Source organism: Crocodylus porosus, unplaced genomic scaffold, assembly GCF_001723895.1.
Source record: "Crocodylus porosus isolate Cpor-Errol unplaced genomic scaffold, CroPor_comp1, whole genome shotgun sequence".
Taxonomy (NCBI): domain Eukaryota; kingdom Metazoa; phylum Chordata; order Crocodylia; family Crocodylidae; genus Crocodylus; species Crocodylus porosus.
The window spans coordinates 4,264,743-4,290,505 of NW_017728933.1; the positions used below are offsets into that span (position 1 = coordinate 4,264,743).

A 25,763-nucleotide genomic window follows, 5' to 3' on the forward strand; every position below is an offset into this window, starting at 1 on the left:
GTACTATCCAGGCTAACAGGATACTCAATGACTGGCATCCTGCACCTAGGCAGGAATGAAGAAAAGAGATTTGCGTGTGCCTAGTGTCATTCTCCTCTCCTAGTCCCGAATGAGGAAAATGGCTCCGTGCACAGGTTGTTTTTCCCCTTTGATACCATGGTGTCTGAGGGTGGATAGATCAGTGCGTGGCTTACTGGGCCTTACCTGAATGGAGGAAAGGGAAGGAAATCCCCTGGCTCAATCTGCCCACGGGAATTTTTCTCACTGGGCTTTTCTTAAAATCTTTCCTGAGTGAACCTGAGAAGTCGGCTTCATACATGAGCTTGGAAGGGGGCAGTGGGGGTGGAGGGAAACAAGGTTTGAAGCAGCCACTCTGTGTCCTGCTGCCCCTAAGATGCAGCATAAGAAATGTCTGCTGCACTTGTCTGGAGTGGCTCCATCTGGCGGACACTTCAAAGAATACGGCTCAGTCTCTGTGTAGTGTGTGCTGTGAACTGAAGCCTGCACTGGTGGACAGGAAAGACAACCAGTAACGTTACTGCTGTGCAAAGAGCAATAAGCTATGCTGGAGTAGGCAGCCAGAACATGGCATGCAGAGTTACTTGCCTTGGCACACGTGCTTCGTGGCACACAGCAGGGAAGGGGTTGGGGGTGCGCTGCCACAACAAGGATTGGGCCTGTTTTGGCTCTTTCGCCATCCACCCTTGGCACACCAACATCTTACAGTTTGAGGTTGCAGGTGTTTTTGGCACTCTGCCCAAAAATGTTGCCAACCCTTGAGCTATGCTATTTGGAGACTGTATGCTAACAAGAACCCTGAAGGTTTAGTGTTTTCGGATTTTTCAATTTTGGGTTACTTTACTGTTTCTTCTAGTTCTCATTAGACAGTAGTTTTAAATGAATTCTTAAAGGCACGGGTTTCGGGTGCAACTTTTCCCTTGCATGCTGTGTAATCTGTTCATTGGTTTGCATATGTGGACAGACAGCGATGGGTAGATTGATGGATGAATTGCTATTTGCTTTTTCCCCTCAGCCGGTTGCTGAACCAATCCCGATCTGCAGTTTCTGCCTCGGTACGAAAGAACAAAACCGGGAGAAGAAACCCGAGGAGCTCATCTCTTGTGCTGACTGTGGCAACAGCGGTAGGTAACCATTTACAGTTCTCTTGGGAACAAGTGTGCAGCTGGGAAGAAGAGTATGATGTCTAGTGGAACACCCCTGGGCCCTCTCTGTTTTGGGGACCAGTTGGATTTGACAGCCTGATCCTTCTGCATCTTCAGCTTGTGGGACAGGTTGAGGTTAATTTGGTACACATGTAGTTCTGTTGGCCCTTGGTGAAGGTCTTCAAAACCAAGTTGCCGCGCGACCTGTTTTATCATCCCTTGCTCCAGTTCTGAAAAGCAGGTTGGCATGTGCTGACAGGCTTTGCTGCAGGAGCTGCCCTGACCACACTGACCCAGGGTTTGCAGAGACACCTCTGTGAGGAAGCTGCTGCGGGACAGAACTGGGAACCACCCAAGTCTGACTCAACAGCTGTGAATGATAGTAACTGATGGAGTCTGAGAGCCACTTTGTGCAATGTTGACAGTCCCTGATTCTGCTAAATCTGGCTCTTCTTATGGATTCATGAGTTAATGGATCTCAAATGGAGGGCCTGACATGCTTTCAAAACTGCCTTCTAATGTGTGGCTCTTAAAATAGTAATATATGATGCCTCTAATCAGTCATGGGCTTAGAAAACTGAAGCAAGGTCTCAGAGGCTTTAGGAGAAATGAAGTGGGATGGGAACAAACCCTGGCTCTTCTGTGATATTCATCATCATTGTCTATGCTCCCTGCCTGGTCTTCCTCCTACCTGAGCTGAGGAAGGTAAAAACCAGGCTAAAAAGTCTCAGTCCAGCAGAGGAATAGACTTGTACAGTCATGTTCTTCTGGTCCTCCTGCTCAAGTCACACTGAGAAGCTCACTAATTAATAACATTATGATTAGCCTTTGTCACTCACTGCACTGAGAGTTTACTTTGTTTTGCTTAATTTATATACTGTCATAAAGTGAGTCGAGTTTCTTTGCCCTTTATTAATGCACTGCTCAGTACTTAAATGTTGTATTTATCTTGCTATTTATGTCCATCTGCCTCTTGAATATGGGTCTTGCTGCATCTCCTTGTTCCGTACTGCTGTCACCTACCTGCACTCTGCTTCATCTCCCTACTTCCTCTCTGATTTCAGCTCCTGGATCCAGGTTTCTCTCTGCCTCTGGGGACAGCAGGTCCTACATGTTTAACCCCATGAGGGGCGTGAGGGAGGGAGTTTCAATTCTGGTGTCATGATGTTTTTTGTCTGTTACAAGTGTTTCATGCTTGGCCCCTGGGAGGGTTTCAATTCTGGTGTCATGATGTTTTTTGTCTGTTACAAGTGTTTCATGCTTGGCCCCTGGGAGGGCCATATACCTTTACACTTTCACCCTTTGTTTCTAATATTTGTATAATAAAGGTTTAAGAAGTCAAAGCCCCTCTCTCTCCTACTCCTTCTCATTTCTACCTCTGGCAGTTGCCCACTTCAGCTTCTAAGGTGATGACTCATCTGACCTGATGGCCACGTGTCCCCTTGCTTGGCTTCACCCCATGTAACCCGCAGTCTTGGATCAGCTGTCCCACTGAACAAAATAGCTTGCACTGGTTTTCACCACGCCCATTGATCTCTTAGGAATAGTCTTCATTATGTGTTCGCAGATTGCTCACAATGGAACCATGATCCATGACTGGAGACCTTAGGTGCTGCTTCAGCACAAGTAACATATAGCAGTGCAAAGCCTCTTGTGTGTGTCTCTGTAACTTCATGCACTTCCACGTGACTGTAGAAAATGCTGTCAGAAACACTGACTTTCAGTAGAAGCCTTGCACCAGACTCACCTGTTCTTGTTCAAAATTGAATATAAACAGTTCAGTTTGCCTGTTTCCATGGGAGACCATTAAACATTGCCCCAAAATGTCTTCAGTTCTATACATAAATGTTCAAAAAGGAAAGTGGCTGCCAGATTTTATCTCTCTTTCTGTGCTGTAAATAAGTATGAGCAGGAGCTCCAAGTACTGGCAAGACTTATGAAATACAAGGAGCACCTGGGTGACTGAGAACCTGCATGTGAGACATGACTGATTATACCTTCTCTTCCTGCACATGCATCCATGAGCACTGACTTCAGCAGGAATGGTTTCACTTAGGGTTGTTTTGTCCTTTTTCAACAGGTCATCCGTCCTGTTTGAAATTCTCTCCAGAGCTGACAGTTCGAGTGAAAGCCTTGCGATGGCAGTGCATTGAGTGCAAAACGTGCAGCTCCTGTCGAGATCAGGGCAAAAATGCAGTGAGTACTTTAAATAATGAAGTGCCTAGGCTAGGCCTCAGTTCTGTGAAACATGGTCTGCTAACTCTTGGCCAACCAAGTAGTTGCAGCTTCTGCTTGACTTATTTGGGCCTGTATAGTGGGACTTAGTGGCATATATAGTGGGACCAGTACTATTGTGTGTTTGGGGACTTGATGTGGCTTTTCTGGGCCCAGTGATTAAGTGAGAATAGAGCCTGCTGCAGTCTTGCAGTGTGAGGCTTACCAGAGCTGTCTGTCTTCCACAGGATAACATGCTGTTTTGTGACTCGTGTGACAGGGGCTTTCACATGGAGTGCTGTGACCCACCTCTCACCAGGATGCCGAAAGGTGAGGAGTCTGTCTGATCAGAGGGGATTAAAAGAGATGCTGGAGGAAATGAGTGAATAGAAAGTACCTACCTATCAGAAAATTTCCTTCTTCTTTCCCCACATTTATCTTGTTCAGTGCATCACCATTTTCCAGGTTTTAGAAGCCTTAAACCTTCTTTGTAGTTTGAGAAGAACACATACTTTTTATGGACCAACATTTTCTTCCTCTCCTGCTTCCAGTATGAAGGATCAGAGTGTTTTAAGAAGGGCTTTTAAACCTTTCAGAGGGCTGAGGGGGTGGGGATGATGGTTCTAGTTTAGCAGAATTGACTTTTATGCAGTTGAAGGAGTAGGTTTGTGGAGATAGAGGAGCCTGGCAGGTGGTCCATGAAGTAATGGCAGGTATTTCTATTTGAGCAGCTAGTAGCACCTCTGGAATGGAAGCTAAATTTGTGTGCCTTTTGAGATAAGAACTGGCTATGGAAAGGAGTATGCCAGAGTTTTCTTGAGTTGTGTAGAGATGTCTCCATCTGCTCTGGAGGCACTGTCCTTAAGCAAAGTAGGAATTCGTTAAATGAGTTATCCTTGTGCGTTATTCTTCTCTTCTGTTAACCTGTTGTTGGGTACAGTGACACACTTAAGCATACATGTAAAAGCATACATTTAAAAACTTGCTGAAGGAGCCTGTCTGGGAGGAGAGCCTGCCAGCAAGGCAGGCTTTGCATTTAGAGTGCTTGGACAAGTAAGTGCCCTTCTTAACGTATTACAGTAGTTGGAGCCTGTCAGACTGTTTCTCATACTTGTGGAAGAGGCCTGTCTTTTTGACCCATCTTTTTTTTTCCATTTTCTAATGGGACTTGTATCTTTCAGGTATGTGGATATGTCAGATATGTCGGCCACGGAAGAAAGGAAGAAAACTTCTACACAAGAAAGCAGCACAGATAAAACGGCGCTATGCCAATCCAATAGGACGTCCCAAAAATAGGTTAAAGAACCAGAATGCAGCGTAAGTCATTTGAAAGAGGAAAAGACAGGGCTCCTATAGACATGTGGAGAGCCTGCTCCAACGTGCTGGAAATCCAGCGCGTCAGTACAGACTTGTTTTAATAGAGTCTGCTGGAGCATGGAAATTGTGCTCCAGCAGCCTTCCGCATCGCATGTATCAGTGTCGCCGTGCTGAAAAACTGGCGGCAGGGCACTTTGAAATAAAACACATGTGATGAGCTTTAGTTCAAAGCGCTCCACCGCCATTTTTTTCAGCACGGGGTTGCTGACACACATGACATGTGGGCACTTTTAATTAGTGCAGCTTGCTAATTAAAGCACCCCATGCCATGGCCCAAAGCACGTGTAAAAATGCCCAAAGTGTAACCTACCTGGAGCTGCTTCAGCAGATTGTTATATTCTCTGTTCTCTGTGGGATGATTTCCTGAAGGAAGACATCTCTGCACAACACACAGTTTTCATGCTTTTTTGTGCTGGATTGATTTCCTCAGGAGTACTGTATCCAGTGAAGGTGCCTGTGTAGTGCTACTTTGTCCCTATATTGTGTCCTTTTACCATAATTAAGTACTTAGCGATAAAGACCATGCCTTGGACTGACTTTGCCAGTTTGTAGCAGGTCTGTGTTGCTGTGCTTTTTCAACTCTGAAGTGCTGAAGCAGTACTAGTGTGAATTAAAAAAGATTGATCCCCCACACTGACACAGCAAAGGAATATTGTAAACATCTTTTGGGGATCTTCAAGGGATTCTAATGTTGGAGCCAGCGGAGGAAGGATCTGCGTCTTTACCTTCCTGTAACGAGGAGCTTTTCAACACCTTGGATTAAATAAGATTGATATATCATATGTGTGGGTAGAGGGAAGGCTGACTGTTCCTGCATTGTCACCACTGTTCCCTGTATTTCATGTTTTGGCTTCAGAATCTTGTAAAATCTAGTCCGTGCCTCAAGTTGTACACAGGCTTCAGACTTGCTTTTAGGAGTCCTGTTTGTTTGTGATTTGCAAAGTAAAACTCCTGAAAAGGAAAGCATCAATTGATTGCATTTGTCTTTCCAAGTCAGCAGACAGCCCAGAACAATATCTCTGCGAAGTGCAAACTGCCCTAATCATCACAATGGGTTTTTAAGTCTGATTCTAAAGGATGACAGTGTTGATATTGGTAGTCTGAATTATGTCATTGAGATCATCGCGACACACACAGTCAGTTATATATGCATGCTCCAGATCCCTTACCTGTCGATCCTAACCATTTGACACTGGTTTGCTGGGCATTTGAGTATTCATTCATTGGATTTAACAGTAAAATGACCATCCAGTTTTGCCTATTGGCTATGTACCTGAGTTCCATGTTTCATTTGTTGTATTTAAAATGTATTGGCCATGACATTTCCAGTGAGCAGGGATAGTCCTGTAATTTTGCAGTGGATCTTAGGCCTAGTCTGCTGTGGAGTACGCAGGACTGAGCCCACCTCTTTTCTTATGCTGCAGTTGTTGGCTAGGGTCTGTGTGGTTGCCATGCTAAATGGATACCAAACCAGTTAAAACTCCTATGAATCTCTTTTTCTCACCAACATTGCTGACCACCCCTTTCTCCCTTGTGATTTTCAGATCAAAAGGTCCCTTCAGTAAAGTTCGAACTGGCCCAGGTCGAGGTCGGAAACGTAAGATCACGCTCTCCAGCCAGTCAGCAGCAGAAGGAGAGTATCTGGAACAGACAGATGGCCTGGACTTCTGCCGAGATGGAAGCACCACCTTGAAATTAAACAAGAAAACCAAAGGGCTCATTGATGGCCTTACCAAATTCTTCACCCCTTCCCCTGATGGACGGAAAGCTCGAGGGGAAGTGGTGGACTATTCTCAGCAATATAGGATCAGGAAAAAGGGCAGCAGGAAATCTAGCACTTCAGAATGGCCCACAGGTAAAAAAAGAGTGGTTCCCTTGTCAGTAAAAGTATCCTCATTTAATCCAAAGAAAATATCTAGTATTGTTTGGAAGGGAGTGAGTAACTTGAGGTGCCATGTTCAGTGGGAGGAATTGTGGGTTGAAGTTCACACAGGGAGGGATTAGCTTCTTGGGTCCTCCTGAATAATGAGGTGGAGACAAGGAGAGGGGGCAAGCAACTAAAAATAACCACATCAAGGCTGAAGGATTTGACGCGAGTTTTCCCTGTGTTCATAGGCCATGTTCAGAGAGAAGTGGAGTGCTCTGAAGTGTGAAAGGGCATGCTTTGTCCTGGCTCTTTCCTGCATGCCACTAGATGGCACTCTGGAGACCATTAACTCCATTAAGGTTTCGAGCTGGCTCTTTTCCAGCTAGAGGGTGCAGTCCATCTTTGCAAACTGTGAGCCTGCACCTTCTTTTCAGTCTCGCAGGATGATTGCCTGTGTTATGCCTCTAGTAAGGTTTTCATTTCTAAAGCACCAGAAACCAATGAGACTAAGTCAGCCGCTGACCACCTGCTTAAACTACCATATTGAGTGATGTTTGGCAATACCACGCAGGAAATAACTACTCCTAAGCCGTTATGAACGTTAGGCAAGTTGACTGTAGTAGGATAAATGGCAAGTTAATGTTTGTAGGGTGGAACACAGGACAGTCATCTTCATCATTCTCAAGCCAGCCCTCAGCTAGATGAACTGCTGATATGCTGCAGAAAAGTACACTTGCATGCTGCAGGAAGAATGCGTTGGCTCCATGAAGTCAAAGGGGTTTCCCTTGTGGAAAGTAGTAAGCAAAACGTGTTCTCTGTAGAGTGCGAGTCTTACTGCTCATACTCAGATCCTTCATAATGGCAGGGATTGCTTCCAGTGGTTGGGGTGTGAATATCCTAGTCTGTATCGAGTGAGGTAGAGAGAATCCAGGTTTAAGTGACTGGGATTTCTGTTGCTCATAAAAACAGCAATAAGCTATATGCAGTGACTTCTTTTAAGTCTTTGTGGTGTTCATATCATCACAGCAATGTGTAAAGCTTCAGAGACCAACCAGAGCCAGAGTATTTATATTAGCTCATTCTGGGCCACCAATCCAGAACAGTCTCTTCCTTTGCAAGTCCAGACAAAAGTTTGCCACCACCTTACTGGCAAGTTGATTCAAGGTAGATGATGATTTCTTTTTAACGGAGGAAAGAACACTTGTGCTTTGCTAAGGACCAATGAGGACTTTCTTTCTCATTTACAGACAATCAGGATAGCTGGGATGGAAAACAGGAAAATGAGGATCGGTTTTTTGGGAGCCAGGAAGTCCTGACTGAGAAAGATATGGAGTTGTTCCGAGATATTCAGGAGCAAGCACTGCAGGTAAAGTCAGTTTCTCAGAGTCTGGGAAAGTTTAAGCCTGTGCAGTAAGTGGAAACATGGATAAAAAGGACTCCTACTGGTGCATCAGTCTGTCAGCAACTAATGGCCCCTGTCCCCATTGACTGAGAAAATTGATAGAAGTGGGTAGCTGATTCAGGAAGACTGAAACTGGTTGCTGATTCGCTTTACCAACTGCAAATATTCATGGAAAGCAGAGGTTTGTGTGCTAAAATCATGCGTTATACTATTGTGTGTCTTGTACTTTGACCACCTAACATGCCCTCTGCCCACTAACACATATAACAGCAGCCTACAAGAGAGAGTTTTCTTCTGTTCAAACGTGGGAATTGCTCAGATTTTCCCATGAAAAAAACCAACACAACACAATAATCCGATACTGGTTCAAAGGCCACAACTGTCATGATTCAATTATAGTAGTTAATGGCAGCTTTTGTTAAAGAAAAAATTGTTTTATTTCAGAATCGTGTTGTACTGGAAAGTGAAACTTTATGTTTCTGGAAAGGGGAGATCCTTAGATGCTGAGTTAGGATCTACTTGAGATACTGGACTTAATCATGACCTGTTTAGGTATTAAACATGAGTTTAATACCTAAGTGTGCAAGGGAGTCCACAAACGACATCAAGAATAAGTAATGGCTGTTCCATACTCTAAATCTGCTCTAACCTTGCTAGAACATTCCTGAACTTTTTTGGAGCATTTTTTTGCATATCCTTTTCTTCAGAGCATGGGGAGTTTTTGAAATGGGTGCCTTTGGCAACAGAAAACCCAACAATATATTCTCTGGGTCTTGCCCTGCCCACCTGACTTGAATAAGGTGTCCTGCTGGGTTAGTTCTGTTCTACTTGTCTGTCTATTCAGCCTGTCAGCAGGTAACTATAATGAAATGATTATTACTGCCTTAGCATCACTTGGTGTTCGCAGCAGCTTACAGATAATCTGGAAGAACAGATCTCCACCAGAAGTAGCTTACACTGTTTTAGGCAAAGATCAGATAGAAGCAGCAAACTGTCACTGTGGGTTGCGCTGGGGAAGTGGAGGGCTGAAGCAAAAGATCGTAGGATGTTTTCGATGGATAGATGTCTTCTGTTCATCTGTGTTTTTTACAATGCTGTATGTTGAGGTGGCTCAAAGTGCAGTTACCTGGCAGATCACAGGGCCTGAGCACAAGAGTACTGGTGAACAAAGTGAATCGCCTGTTTCTTCTAAGCATAGTTCACAAGTGTCTGTCTTTTGACCGGTGCTTCTTTCTAGTCTTAAGATAACTATCCTTAGGTAGCTTGTTCCTCTTTCTCCAGGTGTTTTGGCTTGTATTTGTTTACCTTTGTTGTACCATAGTAATTGGACTGAAACCAGCCTAAATATAGGCACTGTATACAAAGAGGGTTAATGAATAATGAATTGTGATAAAACTGAACTAAACTGCAGCATGTGATAAACCAGACAAATGCAACGTGAACTATTAACCCTTCCAAATCGGGTATATACATAACCCTGCTATAAAAAATTTCTTAAGTTTTAGCTTGTCACATGAATAATTAAAGTAACAAAACCATCTCTAATAAAATGCTGCAGCAACTAGCCTTTGCAGAGACTGTTAGCTTAGATAAGCAATGATCTAGAATTAAGCTTACAAGAGGCTAGACAGAAATGTAACTAATAAGCATACATTTCTGACCAGAAGTGGTATGAACAGGAAACAGCTTTTGATAATATGTATTCTAGAGTTAATCAATTGAAATAACCTAGTGAAGACAAATGTGCACTTTTAAACTGAAGTGTCTGGTTGACTTTGGCAGGGATTGGGTTAAACCAGAGTTGAGATGCAGCTGCTGCAAAGTGCATGTGTACTGTAGTGCTGAGCTAAAGGCTGCACCTGAGCAAACGGAAATGCACAAGCAGAGGAAAGTAGTGAAGGCTTCGAGTGAGCAGAGGAAAAGCAACTGAATATGCAAGTGCGTGAGAAGGACATAGTGTAGGGGCAGACCACAGCCAGCTTAGGAGTTGCTCAGCAAGTCTCTGTGCCACGGTTTTCTCCTGGCCACTGTGATGTGCAAGCAGCTGTACTGGAGCTGGGTCTCTACTTTTTCATTGGGCATTCATTTGGAGGAGAGGCTGATCACGGAGAGAAGTGCGCAGATACAGAAGGCATTGCCACAGGTGCATATTACTCTTTATTCTTCCTCTTTGAATTTTGCCGACATGGGAAGGGGGAGGGGGGGCCTGTGCTGATTGCCAGCATGGTGGTGTTTCTGTGTGCTGTGAAGACGAGTCAAGGGGTTTGGTTGTCCTGGGTGAGACTAGCGATTGCTTTCAGAGTTATGGTGCAAGAGACGCTTCAGTGTGGATTGCAAAGATGTAAGGAGCTCTCTGTTCCTTTCATAAAACAGTCTCATGGTAATATGGCTTCTGGCAACAGGTGAAATTCTCACATTGTGCTCATCTATTCTGAAGTGTCAGGTGATTGTGCTTTGATTTCACCATGAGTTCCTAAACCTGGCATAAGCTTTTATCATCAAAGATGGTTTTAATCCAGCTTGAGTCGGTATTTTGTCTTTTGTTAAAAGGTGCTCTACAGTTCAAACTAAGATAAACTGGCTTCTTTATCTTGCTCCCTTCCCATTAGGGAACCCGAGACAAATCCCCAGGCCACCTGCTAAAGGAGAGAAGGGCCTAGGGAATCAATCAGCAAGCTTCAGCAAAGAGCCATTTTTCCAAGTAGTTGAACTTGGGATCACATACAGTAACTAAGTTGTAACATTTGAAGTTCTTTGGTCAACCTCTGACAAGCTTTTCCTTCTGTTTTGTCATCTTGGGTAAGAATGGAAGGTGGTATGAGCAACATGCTCCTGATACTGAGGGATCTATTTGCTCTTGGATAAACCTTTGAGGCAGGAGGCTCCTGTATCTTGATATTTGCTGTTAAAATGCATGTGTTCAGGATGCTGATGAGAGAGACTCTGAGCCTTCCTCCTCCTGCACCTCTTATATGAAATGGAAATCTCTGGATCTGGGATATCACCACCTCAAGCAGTAACCCATGGATCAGGGTGTTTCTAGCCATTCCATTTTGTTGGATTACAGCTATTTATAGGCACCTCACTGGCACTCTTCACCCCAGTATCAGACCACCTAAGTGAGAAGTGGTTTCAGTTATTAATAGCCCCGCACTCCAAGCTGAGTCCCGTGACAGTGGAAAGTCAACGGGAAACATTTGACGTTAACTGTGCATGCCAGAGCTTTCCATTGGAGAGTGGTCTTAGACTGAAAGATTGTAAAAAAAGTAAAGCAGGGTGTGTAGTTCCCATATTCCAAGCCTCAACTCTTAGGCAATATGTTTGCCAGCAAATTTGGATAAAGATCTGGCTGTAGGAATTTGGAAGAGGAAAAGGACTAAGTATTGAAATATATATGAGCTAGGGAACCTGCCCAAAGTCACCAAGACAATTTGGGAGAGTTAGTCTGAAGTAGCCTTATGAGATGGAGGAGTCAAACCAGGAGATTACTGTTAGTTCCTGGTATGGATTTTATTTGTACTGCCTTTAAATGTTAAGAGAGACCCCAGGAGAAGAGTTGCTTTTTCTGTAACCCTGTGCCCACACCGGTACAAAACAATGGGTGAATGCGATTTAAATAAAACTCCACGCTTATTCTTGAAGAAAGGTCTGCACATGTGTTCTGGGAATTGTGTTAAAATACCGCAGTCAACTAACCTCCAAGGTCACTACATATAGAGGCTTTTGCAGGAGTTTGGAACCCTGTTTTCCAAACTTGTTTCTCATGGGACTAGCAGTGCTGGTTTTAAAATTCCTCTAATCCATTGACAATGGTCCTGTAACCTTGCGACCAGTGATGAGGATTCTTTGCAAGCTTTTTATGCTATTGCAGTGCATGTCACCTCTGTGGTACTCACTGTTTCATTGACTAGATGAGTGCTGTATCTCCTGAAACTGAGAGCGTGGTTTACCTGTTGCTCTGCTAATATGCCAAGGTCACAGGGATGTAAACACATACAGATTTAAAGAAGATGAGCACGATTGCTCTGCGAGTGTCTGGGGCTGCTGCCTTGATTGACGTGAAGATGTTTGTGAGCTCTCCCTTTAATAAACTGGTTGCCCTGCACAAAGAGTGAGATATTGGTGGTGGCATTAAAAGAAGGTATCTGCATCTCCCTACTTATCTCTCTAAATTCGAAGAAAGGAAAGCAGGCTAAGTAGATACCTGTTTCTCCCAGCCAGGAATCCTGACTTTGATAAAGTTTGGGATTTGGAAACTCACACACATTATTTTTCTTGTGCAGAAAGTAGGGGTGACGGGTCCCCCTGATCCACAAGTCCGCTGCCCCTCTGTCATTGAGTTCGGGAAGTATGAAATCCAAACCTGGTACTCCTCCCCATATCCACAGGAATACTCAAGGTATGTTGTGCAAACCCTCCCATTCATTCCAGGTTACCATTCATGGGATTGTTATACTCTGGTAGATGTAGAAATCCTGGACTTATTCAACTTGAATTTAGTGCACAGAGCACCCCTAGACATTCCATACGCCCTTTATGATAAATAAGAGAATGAGTGCCTTGGGGTCTCTTTAGCCTCAGGATTCATAAGCTTTGTAACAATACCTGTATACTACAAATATTCAAAAAGTGTTCAGAAGGTGCGGTGCTACAAGTGGGCAGAAAATGAGATTTTGGGTTACGAAATGAGAGATCCCATGAGCTAAGTGATTAGTAGCACAGTATCCTAGCTGGCTGGAGAGCTTGGCTTTGTGGTCTTACCCACTCTTTAATTTTAGCGTACATCATTATATTAATAATGAACAGTACAGACTGAGCAGATGTGGTCTTTGTTATAAAATCTGAATTTGGGCATGAAATGGCAGTACTTATTCTTGAAGGAGATGTAAAAAGTGGTAAGCAGACAAAATTGCTGTGAAGAGTTTTGTTGCACTTGTGCTATATGAATCATACCTAAATTACTGTAGTTGTCAAATGCTAACTATTTTTTAATCAGTTTATTGCCTCATTTTTACCAAATATTAATACTCTTAATCTTTTTTTTCATCACCTGCAACTGCCATGTAAGAAAGAGAAACTTGTGTTTGGCTGCTTTGATGTTATTTTCTACATAGCAGTAACCTTGTAGGCTGTCTAAGCCACAAGCACCCCCAGTGTTGAAGAGGACGTCAGTTAGAATGTGAACCAACTTCAGACAGAGCCTCAAAGCAAAAAAACCACAGAAAAATCTCTCCCACTAGTTCATGGGACAAATGGATTGCTTTAAAAATGAAAGTCTTAATTATCACATGCACTAGATTGATTAAATGTATCATTTGTGCCGCAGCTGGACTATGTAACAAATTAAATAAAAGCTAGACTCATCATCATCCACCACACTGGAGTGAATGGCCTGAGCAGGCAAGGCTTTAAGAGATTAAAGATGGGGAAAATGTAGGAAACCTTCATCTAACATATCTTGTCACTCACTAGTACAAAACTTCCTCTCCATGTAAGATATCACAAGTATTTTAACTGATTCATGTCCTTCCCTTGAAGTATCATTTCATAGTTCAGTAGAGCTCATTATTTAGGGCACTGAATAGATATAGAATATGTATTCATAGCAGTAGAAACAAATGGTGTGCTGTTCATAAAATCTATGTGCATACATACCTGAAAGTTGACTGTTTGTTAAGGCTGCTTTCACCATGATATCCTTTCACTTAAAATTTTTAACAGCACTGGAAAGTTTCATACTTTGGCCATTATGAAAAAGTCACAGTGCACATGTAGATTCTGATGATCTTTTACCTTTGCTTACAGGCTGCCTAAACTGTATCTTTGTGAATTCTGTTTGAAGTATATGAAAAGCAGAACTATCCTCCAGCAGCACATGAAAAAATGTGGCTGGTTTCATCCTCCAGCCAATGAAATCTACAGAAAGAATAATATTTCAGTTTTTGAGGTAAGTTAAAACAATAGCTTGTAGCTACTGCTTTCAGGACTTCAAGGGGTGATCTTCCTGCTTTTAAACCATTTAGATGTATAACTTGGTCATTCACATATCCAGAATGATTTGACTCTGTAAAGAGTGAAGAACTGAACAATAGCTGTCTGTTAATAGTGCTGAGGCTGGGAGTAGATTATTAAACTAATCTATATGAAAAACATGTTTTTCCTAAACATGTGTTACTCTTCAGAAAATAAGTTGTAGTTTCTGCTTCTGGCTGACTAGTAGAACAGAATGCAGTCTCCCATTATACCCCGTCCATGTTTTAATCTTTTGATCTGGTAGCCTTTTCTTTTGTGTTTGAGGGTTAGACCAATGTGAGATACCGGCAGAATCAGATTACTGTGGTAACAATAGTGATGTAATTTTTTGCCCATTTCTGTAAGGTTGATGGCAATGTCAGTACCATTTACTGCCAGAACTTGTGCTTGCTGGCAAAGCTTTTCTTGGACCATAAGACGCTTTATTATGATGTGGAACCATTTCTCTTCTATGTGCTGACACAGAATGATGTCAAGGGCTGCCACCTTGTTGGCTACTTCTCCAAGGTAAGTATTTTAGTGTGGAATAAACTTACATTCAGACATGAAGCTGTGCCTTGTATGTGCCCATTTGGGATACAGTGTTGTAAAAAACAGAAGTCTCTCAGTTGTGAGGAAGGGGTATATTGCTTGCCAAAGACTCTAGATAAGAGAAATTCAGAGGCCTGCGGCAACTAATAAAGCTAAGTTACCTTTTAATATTGTTGAAGAGAGCCTATCCTCAAAGGAACTTGGGCTGCAGTTAGCAGCTCAAAGGGAGAAGTTTTAGATGACTTCCTATTCCCTTGGTGATGATAGGTAGAACCGTTTATGAAGTAAACATTATTGTTGCCAGAACAGAGCTATCTGAGCGCTTCCTAACCAGATGCAATCTTTGCTTGATCTGCAAGTTGCATCTCATTTCGAACCTTTTAATTTTCATGCAGGGAATGCAGAGATCTTATTGATGCTTAAAAGACCTTGACTTTCAAACAGCCCTATTTAAAGACTCTGAGTCTCTTTTTCTCCAGCAGTAGTTGTTTTGCTTGCCATCCAGCCATCAGAGCAGCCAAGGCAAAAACTAAACCCAACAAAAACCTCTGATGACTAATCCATGCTTTTTCTTTCCATGTCCAGCACACATTAGACTGGATTTTGGTGCATGTCCTAGTCCCATAAATATTGAATCACTTGAGATTTGCACCAGTAGCTGGCAAATAAAAAATCTAGTCCAGCCTATTTTAGCACCTCCATATGAGCACTTTTGAAAGGTTAGTGAAGACTGAGATTCCTTCCCTGCCAGTTGTATCTCCTGTGTTGTTTCTAAGAGGAAGAAAGTAGCAGGTGCCTCTCTCATTCTTTTCGTTCACTTAAGGTGGTGGTTTTAATGGCCATGACAATGATTTGATACTGTTCCACCTTCTGTCATTGGAGACTTTCCTTTGCTGATGTGCATTGAAGTCCCCAAGGAGCTGTGAGCATGGCTTTCATTTTTGGTCTTTAGCTCAGGGTTAATTACTAGCTCTTACGCAATGGCTCCTTTTCTGTCTAAGCAGTCCATTGTTTTGAAAGTCTGTTTCTCTTTCCTCTACCAGGAGAAGCATTGCCAACAGAAGTACAATGTTTCCTGTATAATGATTCTCCCCCAGTACCAGCGTAAGGGCTATGGCAGGTTCCTCATTGACTTCAGTAAGGATTGTTTTCTCATTTTTTCACCTTTTCATATTGGTTCATCTCGTGTTTTTAAGAAAGGACTGAATCGGGGGGGAAACACGCAGGTTTCTAGTAATTTTCCTGTGCTAAACGGTTCTCGGAACAAGCATATTCTGGAGCACATGAAGCCCTCCAAACTTGAGAGTTGCTCTCTGTTCTGGTGGGAGCAAATTAAGTATTCTCCCTCTGAATCCCACAAATGCCTCATGCTAAAAACTGTGAAGTTGCACCAGCACAGCTCTCCTGGCAGAAGCTTGCCCTACTCATATAGCTGTTTTTTGCTGAAAAAGTAAAACTACCTATGGAAGCTGCCAACTGCCAAATTAAGTGTCAGATAATTTGTGAAGCAGGTGCTGCCAGTAGTTTGTGTGAGCTTTTGATTTGGTCATAAAAACACCTGCACATAGATTGTAAGCTCCTGCCAGTTTTGCAGTTGAAGTCTGTTTGCATTTGCCATCAACTCAATCTTTCTCCTGAGCAACAGTTGCAGACTCAAATGGGAATGCACCCTGCACATTGGTCAGTACCTTGATGCCCATCAGGGACATGCCTGCTAAGGGCAGCTTACCAGCGAAGCTATCTCAGTGTAATTGAGATACTACTCTTGTTTTACCTGTATCACTTTCCCTGTGAACATGGTAATTCTGGAGCTAGTGTCCAGAGAGAGAGACATGCTGGTATAATAATGCCAGGGCATGGGCACATGAGCAAGTTATGAGGTAAATGAAGGGAGGGGTTTTATAGTACCTTAACTACTCAGGGGTAGCTATCCACATGCTTGTTTGTACCCTGAGGTCTGTGAAAGATGACCATGTAGCTTACACTTTTATTTGTCTTGGGGTAACAGTATGCACACAGGCAGTTGCCAGAGAGTAGTTGATGCCCTATTAGGGATGTAAGTACCAATTTAAAAAAAAAATCAATTTAACCTCTTGTAATTACACCAGTTAAATGATTAATCATTATGACAACCCCAGGACAGGTGGGAGGGGATGGGGGGACTAGTACTTAATACAGGGGTGGGCAAAATATGGCCCACCAGTTCTAGCTGCCAAGAGATTTTGTCCCAGCTGTGGCCGGTCCCTCAGTCAGTCCCGGCCCAATGGCTTGTCCCACGGTTCCTGGGCACACAGCAGGGCTGGGGCGCTAGGGCAGCCAGACTCCACTTCCCAGCGGCAACCACCAGACCCATACCAGCTGCCCAAGCACCCTGGCACATCTGCCTTGTACTGCTGGGGTGGGACCTACGTGGGCAAGGTGTCCTGCCAAGTGGCTAGGATGGGACCATGGGTTGATGGAGAGTGACATCTGGGAGCAGTATGGGTGGGCAGTCCTAGGACTGGAATTGTGGGGCTAGGGGTCAGGGCAGACCCACAGTCCACTGCCTACATGTCTCTACAATGGGCACTGATTCCATGGGCAGTGGTATGCCAGGAGCAGATTGCTGCTGTGTCCCAGGCCTTGGACTATGGCCCCATGCTGTCACTGCCCAGTGATCCCAGGATCTCCAGGGAGACCAGCCAGAACTTGGGCAGGTGGGGAGCTGCTTCCAGAAGTGGGGCACGCAGGAAGCAGAGAGCTCTGCCCTCAGCCTGTGTTGTCACTGTCCCAAGATCCTGGACCATGCCTGCCTGTCCTGCTCCTGGATGCTGCTCCCCACCAGCCCACAGGTCCGTCCCTCCCACACAGCCCAGCATGGTGGAGAGCCATTTAGGGAGTTTTTGTGGTGTGGAGGGTGCTGACCTGGCTTGGGACAGCTCACCAAAACTCCTTAAGTGGTCCACAGGCCCAGGTAATTGCCAGCTCTGCTAAACTCTGCGGATCCCAGGGCAGGTGCTTACAGCATCCCCATTGCCTGCCTTGAGCAGCCCAGGCTCTGTGGCAGGCAGCAGGGGCCTGCCCAGACCCCAGGCTGCTCGTGGCAAGGAAGCTGCAAGCGGCTGCACCAAGGTCCCATGGAGCCTAGCATAGGTACTAGTCTTCCCCTCCTTCCTCCCTCCCTCCCACCTGGCCTGCCACTTTCCTGTTCCTGCTGGGGCAACACGTGGTTACCCTTCCCTGTCAGACTGCACCTCTGTTAAACAATAACCGGTTGGCTAGAACCAGTTATCACTAGGCTTATCGGTTAAACAATTCATCGTTTAACTGTTCACCTCCTTATGCTCTACATAAATTCCCATCCTTGCGTATCTCATGGTAGCATCTTTGGTGTGCTCTCACCTCCAGTATAGTTAGGTTTGAAAATTCTGATATCTGTTCTTCATACTCAGAAGCTGCAAGTCTGCCCTAGTCTGCTTTCACACTGTCTTTACTTTTCTAGTTAGGCACTTGGAGCATCTTTACACATGCTCCGGGGAGAGAAGGGGGGAGCATTCAGGAGCTGCTCTAATTAAAACGCCCTCAGCGTGTCATGTATTCAGCATCCTGTGCTTCAAAATAGTGGCAGGGATGCTTTAACTAAAGCTCTTCTGACAAGTTTTAACTAAAGCACCCCTGCTGCCCATTTTGAAACGCAGGGATCCTGAATGCATGTGACACCAAGGCTGCTGGAGTGTTCTAATTAGAACACATTGGAGCAGGTGTTGGGCATGTGTATAGCTGCCCTTGGTGCCGTCTGGTAGCACCAGCACATGACTGGTAGCATAAGTAGGATGTGGCCTACAGATTTCTGAATGCATTCTAGGACAGTAAAAGTTATAGGTGGAAGAAGCGTAGCCAGTTAATCAGTGTCTCTTGGAATGCAGTTATGCCTCGTCTTTCAAATACTTTCAGCCCTATGTGGGAAGAATGCCACCATAGAAGCTCCTTTATGAGTTTGGTTTGGGCTAGGATGCAAAAGTTGGTAGCTGCATCATGTAGTCCTGGTGACAAGTTACTCTGTGTTTCCTTAGGCTATCTGCTTTCAAAGCGTGAAGGTCAAGCAGGGTCACCAGAAAAGCCACTGTCTGATCTGGGCCGTCTCTCATACATGGCTTATTGGAAAAGTGTAATACTGGAGTGCCTTTATCATCACCGTGACAAGCAATTAAGCATCAAGAAGTTAAGCAAACTGACTGGAATCTGCCCTCAAGACATCACGTCCACCTTGCACCACCTACGAATGCTTGACTTCCGCAGTGACCAGTGAGTATAGTGGCCCAACTGCTTCCCAGACCAAGGCCCAGATCCTCTTGAATAGCACTGCTGGGAGGACTGTGCTCATGCCTTCCTGCTCAAGTGTCTCCACGGCTACTCTCTTGGGAGACCAGTTCCAAGTGCTTGGACAGTAAAGAAAACTTTTGCCTTGGTCCACAAATAATCAGAGAGTATCTTTTGTTTTTCTAAGATGCATCTTTACCCATTATACCCCTAGTCTTGCATTCTTTTCTTAGCACCCTCTTCTAACAACAAACGCTGCCCTAATCCTGACCTTCCAGACTAGTCTATAGCAGCAGTGTAACTTTTTTATCTTTGCCCAGGAATGGAGAGACCACAGTACTTTGTCTCTGAAGGCTGAAGATGTTCTTCCTGCCAGCTTTAGGATGTCACAGATAGTAGAAGGTCTTCTTAACAATCTGTACCTTTCATTCCCATTGTTTGCTGAAGCTAAACACAATGGCATTGATCAAGGATGTATGGATCCTTCTGTCAGACCTTGCTTTGCATTAATTTCTTGTGTCTCTGTCAGCAGTGTGCACCTCAGTGTTTGTGGTCTGAAGAGCCTTCTCTCTTTCCAGATTTGTGATTGTTCGTCGGGAGAAACTTATCCAGGAACATATGGCAAAGCTCAAGATGCATGTCCGATCCATAGATGTAGATCCAGAATGTTTGCGCTGGACACCTGTCATTGTCTCCAACTCTGTTGTCTCTGAGGATGAAGAAGAAGAGACTGAGGAAGGAGAAAATGAAGAGCAGCAGAAGGAAAGAGATCTAGAGGCCAGTATAAGAGTGAATCTATTGCTTTTATGTAAGCCGTAGTATGCCATTTAATTCTCTTCAAAACAGTCACAGTGTTTTGTTTCCAATCCAAATGTGTGAATGGGAGGCTTTAGCATCTTCCTGAATTGTAGAAGGTGGCATGGATTAGATTATTTACCTGCCCAGTTCCAGGTCAGAAACCAGAGGAGAGGGAGCCACATGGCACAGAGTTTGGAGAGAAGTAGACACCCAAACTTGTACCATTTGGTAGTGTACTCTGAAGAGATTCCTGTCCATCACTGAACAGCACTGTTCTTTTAAAATCAAAGGAAATGTTTCATTCCATTTTGCATTTCCTTGGCCCCAGGTTGTGCGCAGAAAGGAATTCTTAAAAATGGAAACTTAATATTTTTAGGGAAAAATAAAAACATTTGGGCAGTGATTCTCAACCATTTTAGACTCAAGGAGCCTCTTAGAAAAAATGCCAGCTCTTAGTTTTAACTAGTTTTTTATTATGGAAATACAGCAATTTTTTTTAGTACAAAGAACTTGGACCACAACAGGGTCAGAGTGGGTTTTGAACACTGAATTCCTGTTTGAAAACTTTAGGTTTATCTTCTGAATTGTGCATAGGCATTTGCACACTTAATAGTGCTAATATTGTGTGGCATCCCACAACAACTTTTGAAAGGATGTCATGGCACCCTAGCTGAGAATCGCCTGTTCACATTCACACTTAAAGCAAATGTTACAGTGTGCAAACATCAACCTTGAGGATCACCCAGAACCACCACATTTCTGTCCCAGTGGACCTGTCTGCAGAACAGCTGAAAGCCTCAGGACAAGCTGTATCTTTAAACAAGCCACTTTTGCATCTGTCATTGACCAAACATGTGACCTAAGTGAAATGCTTTGCTCTGGCTGACAGAAGGACTGTGCACCACTCTTGCATTATGAGTTAAATTCCCTGGGTATTGCACAGTGACAGAAAATTATTTCTCCTTCTTTAAAGCCACATGCAATAGCCGCAAAAAAGCTGTCGGTTCCCTGGGAGCACAAACAGGTACAGGGGTCAGGCGTAACATAGTTCTCTCCTCATTCCGATAGGTATCAGTATGTTCTTGGCCGCTATTAGCTGAGCTTGATTGTCAGGGAGCAGGTGGGGATACTTTTTCAACCTGTAGGGATTTGGGAGTCCTTCTGCAGCTCTATGACATTCTCCCCATCTGCCTTTCTCCAGTTTGCAGAAGCTTCTGTCACCTTTTTGAGTCGCTTATTTCCTAATTGGGCCCTTTGCCTTGGTCAACAGCTTTTATGGAGTAGAATTTGGGATAGGTTTTAAAGAGAAAATCTGAAATGCATGTTTTTATTCCAACATAGATGGTGAAACCTGCCTCCTGGGAGAAGAAAGAGCAAGAACCTTATTCTCCTCCAGAGAATGAAAAAAAGCCAGACATTGTTGCTCCAGCCAGTTCAGTACGGCCAAACAAACAAGTTCTTCCTTTGGATAGTCTTCCTGCAAACAGCCAGCCATCACGAAGGGGCCGATGGAGCCGGAAGGGCAAAAAGCTTCAGGAAACTTTTTGCGATAAGGAACAGAAACTGTTCCTAGAGGAGCTGTCTGCAGCTCCTAGCGGGCGGTGCAGCGAATGCGAGGAGAAGTCGGCTGCCTCACGAGGCCGTTGCAGCGAATGCGAGGAGAAGTCGGCAGCTTCACAGGGACGATGCGGCGAATGTGAAGAAAAATCCCCGGCCCTCCGGGGGCGTTACGGGGAAGATGAGGATAAGGCTGCAGCCCCACAGGGACAGTATGGGAAAAGTGACAAGTCCTTGGTGCCTGGGCGGCGATACAGTGAAGGCATGGAGATGTTGAGAAGACAGTTAAAGAAGAACACTGAGCCACCAAAGTGCCGATTCGTGGAGGAGTGTGACAGATTGCCCCGCCGCTACAGCGATGGTGATAGGACTCTTCTGAGGTGCTTTAGTGAGAGTAGCGAAGAGGAGGATGATGATCCTGTGAGTCCTCGGTCCAACTCTCCACCTGTTCTTACCAAGCCAACATTAAAACGAAAGGTGCGTGTTACAGAGTCTTTAAGATCCCTCTGTCCCTGGCTGTGGGCTGCATTTGCTCTCCCTGGTCTGGTGCCATCTTCTTGCCAATTCTTTTCATAGTAATAGCACTCAGTAGACCTTGTTAGTGGATCTATGCTGAAATGTCATTAGTAGGTGAAGTCCTTTGGTCTTCAAACACTTATACGGTAGTTCACTGAGTACCTGCAGTCCATCAGCTCTTATAAACAGATTCTGCTGTGTTACATTGATGTAAAGCTAGAAAACTTTATGTAAGCCAGTGCCTTTACTCTGTGTTAACACGTGTATAATTTAGACCAGAGTCTCTATGTCAGAGGGGAGGCTTCTGGTCCCATCCATAGTGTAAAATTCAGGTACCTGTTTTTTCATTGTTCATTGCTTAATTTTATTGATTTTACTCAAATGTTTTTTTTCAGAAACCAATTCTCCATCGCAAGAGGCGAGTACGTAAGCGCAAGCACCACAACAGCAGTGTTGTCACTGAAACAATCTCCGAGACCACAGAGGTGTTGGATGAGCCTTTTGAGGACTCGGACTCCGAGAGGCCAATGCCCCGATTAGAGCCTACCTTTGAGATTGAGGAAGAGGAGGAAGAGGAAGAGGATGAAAGCGAGCTATTCCCTAGGGGGTATTTTCGTCACTTACCCCCACCAGATACCCTCAGGCGCCGACCCTCCTCGAAGAGGAAGTCCAAAGATGAAGAGGATTCTGATGACACTAACGGTATGTTTCATAAGCGTGTTGTGAATTTGCACTTGGAGTTAGATGAAGATATCAGTAATTGATAGACTGTATCTCTCGTGAGGGAACTGGTCGTCTACTTTGCCATATAATTTCCAGATAAACTACAGGGTAGGACACACATTCTTGGTTATGCCTTCCTCAAATGTACAGCACATGTATGGAAAACGTGATTTTTATACTTAAACATCCTATTAGCATGTGAAAAGATAGTATGGCACCTTCAGATTTTAGCCCTTTACTTCTTTAGTGAAGTAGATTTCTGTGCCTGGTTACACAGAGAAGTCACTTAGAAAAAATGAAAGCAAACCAAACCACAGACAGTTTTGAGCAGCCTCCATGGGCAGTGGCCAAATGAAAAAGGAGGACTAGGTGAGAGTCTGTTTTGTGATCCTTTGTTCTAATGCAGGTACTCACTCGTTCTCTGTCCTCCCTCTCCAGAGTTCTCTGATCCTAGGCCTTTAATGCAGGCAGCAAAAAGACACCGGGTCGGAACTAGGGCTCTTAGCGTACTGTTAAACTACAGAATGAATATTTCTCATTTAAGTGTTTCACTACGTTCACCTGTCTTGCAGTGGCTGGAGGTTCTGTTATTGCCCAGTGTATCACATTCCTCATGGGAACTCTTTGATTGCCTGCATTGGATGCGGCAAACAGCCAAATAAAAATAAAGGAGCAGCAGAAACAGATGTATGATGTTCTCATTCCACCTTGAATAATTCTTATCGGAACTACCTAAATTATTCATACCACTCAACTGGCCTTTGATTAGCGGAGGAAAGTTCCCTCTAACAGTACCTAAATGCTGAAGGAGCAGTGATACGGTGATAGCTATCTTTGCTATTTATATAGCACTGGTCCCCATTGAATCCTTGTGGCACTAATCCTCATTTAAGTTCACTCAAAAAATGCAAATGCAGCATTAAAGTCATGCGTTGTCTAACTGAGGAACCAGGACGTGCAATAGTTAATGGTGGGGGGGAAGCTCAACCAAGTTGTACATCCAGTAGGGCTTGTGACATGCATTATCAGAGAGTATCCCAACCAATAGAGTTCTTCCCCCATCTCTGCCTTCTGCTACAGTTGTCAGTCCATCTAAAGCAATAACACATTCATGATTATGTAGCATAATGCTTTTCTTGCTGGGAGGTATTTCCAGATATTTAATCTACATTTTTTTCATATTGTTTTTCTAAATTATGCCCATTTACCAGATTGAATCATTCTTGTCTTTGTAGTTGTTGCCTTATCCAATCTTCCCATATTTATTTCTCTTAATCATTCCTAACTCAGTTCTTCCTGACCTCTGGTGCACGTGCGTTCACTCTCGCTTTATTCCTTATCTCTTACAAATTTGTCAACATCTCTTAGGTAATTGTGCCCCAAAATTGAGCACACTCTTCAGGTGGTTTTGCACCTGGAATTGCAGAGAGAAAGTTTCCTTCTCACACCTTTTGATGGGTGTACCATTGCACATATAATGTAAAAGAGCTATGGGTTTTAAGAAAGGAAATATGATAATGCATCATAACTGTTCAGAGGTCATCACCTACAAATTCATTACTGGCCCTTTTGGTGAAATAATTCAGTATCGTGGGATTCTCAGCTTGCAGATTTCTGCAAAAAGGCAGTTTCTGCTTCTCTTCTCGTCTTTGCCCTCCCCCCGCCCAAATGTTCTCTGTCTTACTTTCTTAGTGACTAGCTTTTTTTTGTGGTTGCGGGTAGATTTCCTGAGTAGTAGCTACTCACTGAAGTTGCCCTGATCTGTCAGCTTCACCAGTCTAAGCTTCAGCAGACTCCGATTAGCTTTTAATTTGCCACAGTTTTGGAAAGCCCCGAACAAAGGCACAGGCAGCGTCAAGCTTTATATTCAGGAAAAGAGTGCCATATTCATTCACAGTCAGTTCACATCTGGAAGGTTCTCTTCACAATTGGGCGGCTATGGTCATTTCTCAAAAAGCCCTATATTTTGCAGGGATTTGTCACTTGCCAAAAAAAGCTTCCTGCTGAGACCTGACTTGAGGATTTTTCAAGCCTTAGTCAAATTCTCCAGATTTTGCCTTCAAGCTGAGAAAAAAAGAACTTGGCAAATATGTATAACTTCTCAAAAACATCACGTTTTTCTGAAATTTGGTCTCAGTACAGGTTGAGTGGGTTTTGGTTAACCAGGGTCAATAGCTAGGTAGAGTACAGATAAAGAGTTATGTGAGTCAGCCTGGCTGAGGGTGACCTTGAGGTCAGTCCTAAGTATCCCTGTAGACAGACTTTTGCACATCCATTTGTACTTCTTAATGAATGTCCAGTTTTCTCATCTACATGTGAAGATGGGACTGGTGCTTTAGTAGAAATGTCAGTAGTTTGGCCTATAAAGTTTGAATGTCTTATACCCAATAGGACTGGAGCCTAAAGGGCCTGGGCCAACTGCTCGGGATGTCGATCACGTTCGCTGTCTTGAAGTGTTAGGTCCATAGCAGGCCAGGGTTTCTGCCATGTTCCCTATGACCATGCCCGTGAGAAGTGTTTGTGAGCTACTGAGACCACGTCCTCCAGCCCTGCTCAGTCAGATGGATGACACAGTTGCCTTTGTAATTGGGTGTTTAGTATAAGAACAGCTGGTAAGAATTGGGTGGGATATTGCATAACATGACAGGGAACTTCAGGATAAAAACAATGGTAGGAAATGCAGAAATATAAACATTCGTGTTCTGTGTGCGGGGAAGTCAAATGATGTAGCTATGTCCAGGGACAATGATGAAATACTTTCCACTCCGGCAGCAACTTAGGAAGATATTAAACAGTAACTGCTAAACTTTTACTTTTTTCCATCAGCAGGTCTGGATAACTAGCATCCAAGAGTTTCGAAAGAACTGGACAAAGAGCTCTCTGGACCATAATGTTGACTTTTAATAAGTCTTGGAACACTGGAGAGATTCCAAAGGGCTGGGAGGAAGCTAATGTTGTGTCAGTATTTCAAAAGGGTCAATGGCATGAACCTTGTAATTATAGGTCTGTCAGCCTGAAATGGATCCTGATTGAATAATGAAATGGGCAATAGGGGATTTAATGACTAAAGAATTAAAATTGGCGTTTGCTACAAAACGCGGGTTTGTGGAAAACAGATCTTGTCAGAGAACTGGCTGTCTTTCTGTTTTGATGAGACTACAAGCTGGGGTTGATAAAAGTAATGGTGCTCCAGCAGTACACACACATCCTTTTAAGGATTTAATTTATTACTAGACAACATCTTGATTAAGCAAGTAGGATGATGCAGAATGAACCTGGCTAG

The 25,763-nt window shown here is 43.9% G+C and overlaps 1 protein-coding gene across 2 annotated transcripts in view; it reads left to right on the forward strand.

Annotated features, from left to right (window-relative positions):
- Nucleotides 1–25,763, forward strand: part of KAT6A (lysine acetyltransferase 6A) — a 48,059-nt gene that overhangs the window by 15,866 nt on the left and 6,430 nt on the right. Inside the window, exons 3-16 of one of the 2 annotated variants that reach the window (XM_019546043.1) lie at nucleotides 1,034–1,142; nucleotides 3,244–3,359; nucleotides 3,626–3,707; nucleotides 4,559–4,694; nucleotides 6,299–6,609; nucleotides 7,869–7,987; nucleotides 12,307–12,422; nucleotides 13,829–13,970; nucleotides 14,402–14,563; nucleotides 15,631–15,724; nucleotides 18,640–18,871; nucleotides 19,465–19,669; nucleotides 21,026–21,718; nucleotides 22,153–22,459. In XM_019546043.1, the coding sequence (XP_019401588.1) occupies nucleotides 1,034–1,142; nucleotides 3,244–3,359; nucleotides 3,626–3,707; nucleotides 4,559–4,694; nucleotides 6,299–6,609; nucleotides 7,869–7,987; nucleotides 12,307–12,422; nucleotides 13,829–13,970; nucleotides 14,402–14,563; nucleotides 15,631–15,724; nucleotides 18,640–18,871; nucleotides 19,465–19,669; nucleotides 21,026–21,718; nucleotides 22,153–22,459 (2,824 nt within the window). The remainder of the gene's footprint in view (nucleotides 1–1,033; nucleotides 1,143–3,243; nucleotides 3,360–3,625; nucleotides 3,708–4,558; nucleotides 4,695–6,298; nucleotides 6,610–7,868; nucleotides 7,988–12,306; nucleotides 12,423–13,828; nucleotides 13,971–14,401; nucleotides 14,564–15,630; nucleotides 15,725–18,639; nucleotides 18,872–19,464; nucleotides 19,670–21,025; nucleotides 21,719–22,152; nucleotides 22,460–25,763) is intronic. The other variant, XM_019546044.1, reaches the window with a different exon arrangement.